At 40.0% G+C, this 4575-nt stretch overlaps 1 protein-coding gene across 1 annotated transcript; it reads left to right on the top strand.

Annotated features, from left to right (window-relative positions):
* The first annotated feature begins 1659 nt into the window (after positions 1-1659).
* LOC123485599 lies at positions 1660-3427 on the top strand. Its single transcript, XM_045216620.1, has 2 exons — positions 1660-2044; positions 2450-3427. Exons 1-2 carry the CDS (start codon positions 1937-1939, stop codon positions 3425-3427), a joined length of 1086 nt encoding a protein of 361 aa, XP_045072555.1. The 5' UTR covers positions 1660-1936.
* Positions 3428-4575: the final 1148 nt, after the last annotated feature.

Below are 4575 nucleotides of genomic sequence, written 5' to 3'. Positions count from 1 at the left end.
TTAACATTAAAATATGTGATTTCAAATGACTAAATTAAGTTCAGACAGGCCTGTTATGTGCTCTCTAACACAAACATAAACTGTGTTGTTGTCAACCTTTTCACAGATCTAGGATCAGGTGACCTCCACAGAATGTTAACATTAGCCACAAATATCTGACTTCTGCAGAGTGCACAAAAGTACCAAACTACCAAAAGTTTCACAGGTCAACACATCTCTGCCCAGGGTTGCCATGTATGCTTTTTTTTGTGGTTTATTGAGGTACTTTGGAAACTTTGCCGCAGGTGAAAAGTTTTGGTCGCTGGGTGCAAGTTTTTATACTACTTCTATATTGCAACTACCAACATGGCATTTAAAAAAATCTATTAATTTCCCTGTAATCTGCTGAAATTGTGCTAGTTTTCAGGCTTTGAAGCAGGTTTTGTTTTGACTTCCTAGAAATTCGTAATTGATCTGGCAAGCCTGTCTCTGCCTTGAGCACAATCACCAGTAAAGTAGCTGGGCAGCACCTTTTTAAGGAAGAGGAGGATGGTTGCAGATGTTTACGTTCATGCAAGAAGGTGAGCTATTAACTAAACTGCTAACCAATATTTTAGCTAAAATTGAATTTGTATTTGGTGTATTGGCAAGCAATGCATGTTCCCGTTGTCTTTATTTTTAATTAATTAATGTTAGCTCACATATGTCTTTCGGTGGAATCCAACATGCATTGACAATGTTGTGTCAGATATACTGCGTCATGACAGATTGAAATTGGTAGGCTTATCCAAACAATTCATACATGTGCAATTGTTACTTTGCATGTTTCTACCTTATACTTATTTACTGCTTGCTAAGGGTTAGCGTGCTAGCTAACGGTTAGCGTGCTAGCGATGCTAACGATACTAGCTTATTTTTTTTTGTATGATGCTAGCTATGGTGGCAAGCTAGCTAATAAGTTTAGCATAATTGGTAAACATGTCTTTGATTCAGAATACATCAATACATTGTGGTTAACCCAATGTTACATGCATTGGAAAATAAAATTGCTAGTGTAACTTGAATTGGTTTACAAGCTAGCTAGAAAAGCCAGTTTCTTTTCATCTGTTTTGTCAAGCTATAGCCTGCATGTGTGCTAAAATATTTAATTAAATCCCCTCATTAAATTAATATATTTAAGTTGCACCTGTTTTTTATAGCCCTTACCCAAAGACCATTTTTTCCCGTTGGAATAATTTGGATGAAAATAAGAAATATGTGAAAGAAAATAAGAAATAAGTGACCAGATTTTGTTATTGAAAAGCATTCACATATGTCCATGCTCCTTATTCCCTACACTCATTTTTAAAGATCAAAAACAAAATGGAAGATAAGAGTCCAGGAACATACAAAGCAACCAATGCGGTATGTTTTAAGGCTTAGCCTATTTTTTCTGCTTCGCCTAGTATTTAGAGTATGCTTGCCTTGCTTTAGCCAAACCACTCATACTGATTCTCTTTTAGTCTATCCATAAAAGCAGATTCAGTTTCAGTTGCATCCAGGAACTTGCATAATCTGCTTATGTTTATACTTGCTTTTTTACCTTGAAAGTAGTCTTAAAAAGGAAATTGTAACAGATGTTTGTTGGACCTCTATTAGTCAATGATATCAGTCATTGGTGTCCCCCAGCCCATCCCCCGATGTTGTGTGCAGAGCAATCTTGTCATTCTATTAAGTCTCAACTATTCTTTTTGTAACTTGTCTTCCTTTACAAAGGCACTGCAGAGGCTAAGAAGACGCATGGAAAATCTGAAGAATCATCATTCAACTTGTGAGGCCAGATTTGAAAAGGAAATTATAAATCCAGAAGCTCAGGTTTGACAATTGTTTAGAGTGAGGATACTGGGGATGGTTGAATCGTTATAATATCCTATTGCCTAATTTGCACATGACTAATATCATTTTATTGTATCCTTAGATGTCAGACACTGAGGTTGCCAGTACCACTGAGGCTGCCAGTACCGCTGGGTCGATAGTCCATGTGTTGGATGATGCACCGCCATTGATCAGAACAGACAGCATATTCGTAAGTGTCATTCAACACCAGCACATACTGTAAGTTCTTGTGAATCAGCTTTGTAAATCAAAGATGGGCAAGTCTGCACTTTCATCCTATATTCATTGTATTATAACAAAAAATCTAAATTAGAGGAGCACAGAGCCATAACTAATCAAAGGGCGGCAGGTAGCTTAGTGGTTAAGAGCGTTGTGCCAGTAACCGAAAGGTCGCTGGTTCTAATCCCCGAGCCGACTAGGTGAAAAATCTGTCGATGTGCCCTTGAGCAAGGCACTTAACCCTAATTGCTCATGTAAGTCGCTCTGGATAAGAGCGTCTACTAAAATGTAAATGTAAATGTAAAATGTGCCGGTGTCCAAATACTTTCTGTGTTATCTGTCTAGTTATCCAATATACTTTTTTTCTTCAATACAGTTGACCAAAGCTATGCTTGGATACAAGACTGATGACTCAATAACCAGCATTGACAACAGTGAAGATGATTATGTCCCAAGGTCATCAGAGGAAGACGATTCCGATGAATTTTCAGAACCAAAGACAAGGGTGGACAGCAGTAAACACGATGATCTAGTCTCAGAGGGAGACAGTTCAGATAAATTAGCGGGTGTCAAGAGAAAGAAGCAATACAAGAAGACTATCAAGAGATGCAGAAGTTCCTCAGAAGAAAACAGCTCAAATGGAGAATCAGAACTCAAGAGAATGAAGCGATACGAAAATACTTATAAGAGATGTACTAGTTCCCCAAAGTCGAACACTAGCAGTGAATCATTGCTTGTAATGAATGTCTCAGAAGTAGATGGATCCAAAAAGTACCACCAAAAAAAGCACTTCTGTCTGTTTTGCGAGCAACCGCAATCCAAAATCGCCCGTCATTTAGAACATAAACATGGGGATGAAATGGAAGTAGCTACTGCACTTCAGTTTGCAAAGAAGTCAAAAGCTAGGAGACTTCAGCTGAATCTCCTTCGCAAGAAGGGGAATCGGGCACACAACATTCAGGCACTTAAAGAAGGAAAGGGGGTTTTGGTACCATGTAAGCAAACAAGTGATGACAAGAGCAATCACCAGGACTATCAGCATTGTTTTGCCTGCCATGGGCTCTTTAAACGCAAATCTATGTGGAGGCATGTGGCAAGGTGCACACTAGCACAAAATGTTCGTAAGGAGATGCCTGGCAAAACCAGAATCCAGGCACTCTGTGCTAGTGCTCAACCGGTTGCTAAAGGAGTCAGCGAGAAGGTCTGGAAACTGGTGAGTAACATGGCTCAAGATGATGTAGCCCATGCAGTAAAAGAAGACAGATACATCTTGGCATTGGGTGAAAAAATGTACAACAAGAAAGGGAGAACCCCTCACAACACCAGCACATTCGTCAAACTTTGCGAGAACTAGGGAGACTCGTGATTAAAGGTAGAAAGGTGACACCACTGAAAAAGATGAAGGATTATATCAACCCACAACACTTCCAATACATCATAAAAGCTGTCAAAGAAGTGACTGGCTTTGATGAAAAGACAAACAAATTTGAAAAAGCAACCTTGGCCACAAAGCTTGGGCAAAGCATCCAGAAAATTGCAGACGTCATGGAGGGTGAAGCTCTTATTACCCAGAATGAAGAAAAGTTTAAGCTAGTCCGAGACCTCCAAGGCATCTACCGTCTTCGCTGGAATGAAATGATCTCTTTTGCTGCATATCGTACACGAACAGAGGAAATGGAACGCACCGCAGCTTATTCCATTAGCAGATGATGTTAAAAAAATGGACATGTACTTAGATGAAAAGCAGAAACAATACTACAACCAACTGTGCGATGAGAAAACCTCAAGAAAATGGAGCAATCTAGCAAAAGTGATACTGGCTCAGATGATTATCTTCAACAGGAAAAGAGAGGGAGAGGTGTCAAAGATGTCTGTGGCAACATTTCACTCCAGGGACAAATCCCCACTTAACAAAGATGTTGCAGTGGCGCTAACAGAGGTTGAGAGACTGCTCTGTGCGCATTTTGAACGCATCGAAACCTGTGGGAAGCGTGGAAGGAAGGTGCCTGTAATCCTCACTCCAGTGATGGTGGAATCTTTAGAGCTGCTTATCAAAGAGCGGTGCTCATGTGGAGTGAGCGAAGGTAATATCTACTTATTTGCCAGGCCAGGATATGATACACATGATGCCAAGTCACCTGAAGCATTGTCATCAACTAAACTACGAAAACAGGTTGGCACCCTCTCCAGAGTGTTACATCCCAATGATACAGAACAGGACCAGTTTGCTGACTTCTTGGGTCATGACATTCGGATTCATCGAAAGTTCTACCGTCTTCCAGAGGGAACGCTTCAGTTGGCAAAAATAAGTAAAATACTGATGGCGTGTGAACAGGGCAGATTGGCAGAGTTCAAGGGGAAAACTCTGGATCAAATAACCATCAGTCCCAGTGGTAAGTTTACCCCCAGTGTTTAGTTTAATGGCAAAATGTTTACACTTTGATTTGTTTTGCGCAGATTTAGCTTGCCTCAATTTACCATTCTTCCTTTGGCTGTCTTTTA

This window comes from Coregonus clupeaformis, unplaced genomic scaffold (genome assembly GCF_020615455.1).
Source record: "Coregonus clupeaformis isolate EN_2021a unplaced genomic scaffold, ASM2061545v1 scaf0753, whole genome shotgun sequence".
NCBI classification, from domain to species: Eukaryota; Metazoa; Chordata; class Actinopteri; order Salmoniformes; family Salmonidae; genus Coregonus; species Coregonus clupeaformis.
Note: the sequence above shows the minus strand (reverse complement) of the source record. Positions and strands in the feature narration are given on the sequence as shown.

Coding starts and splice junctions, on each gene's coding strand:
- LOC123485599 (XM_045216620.1), top strand. CDS start 1,937: ATGTCAGACACTGAGGTTGCCAGTACCACTGAGGCTGCCAGTACCGCT. Junction 2,045..2,449: donor TCAGAACAGACAGCATATTC/GTAAGTGTCATT, acceptor TCTTCAATACAG/TTGACCAAAGCTATGCTTGG.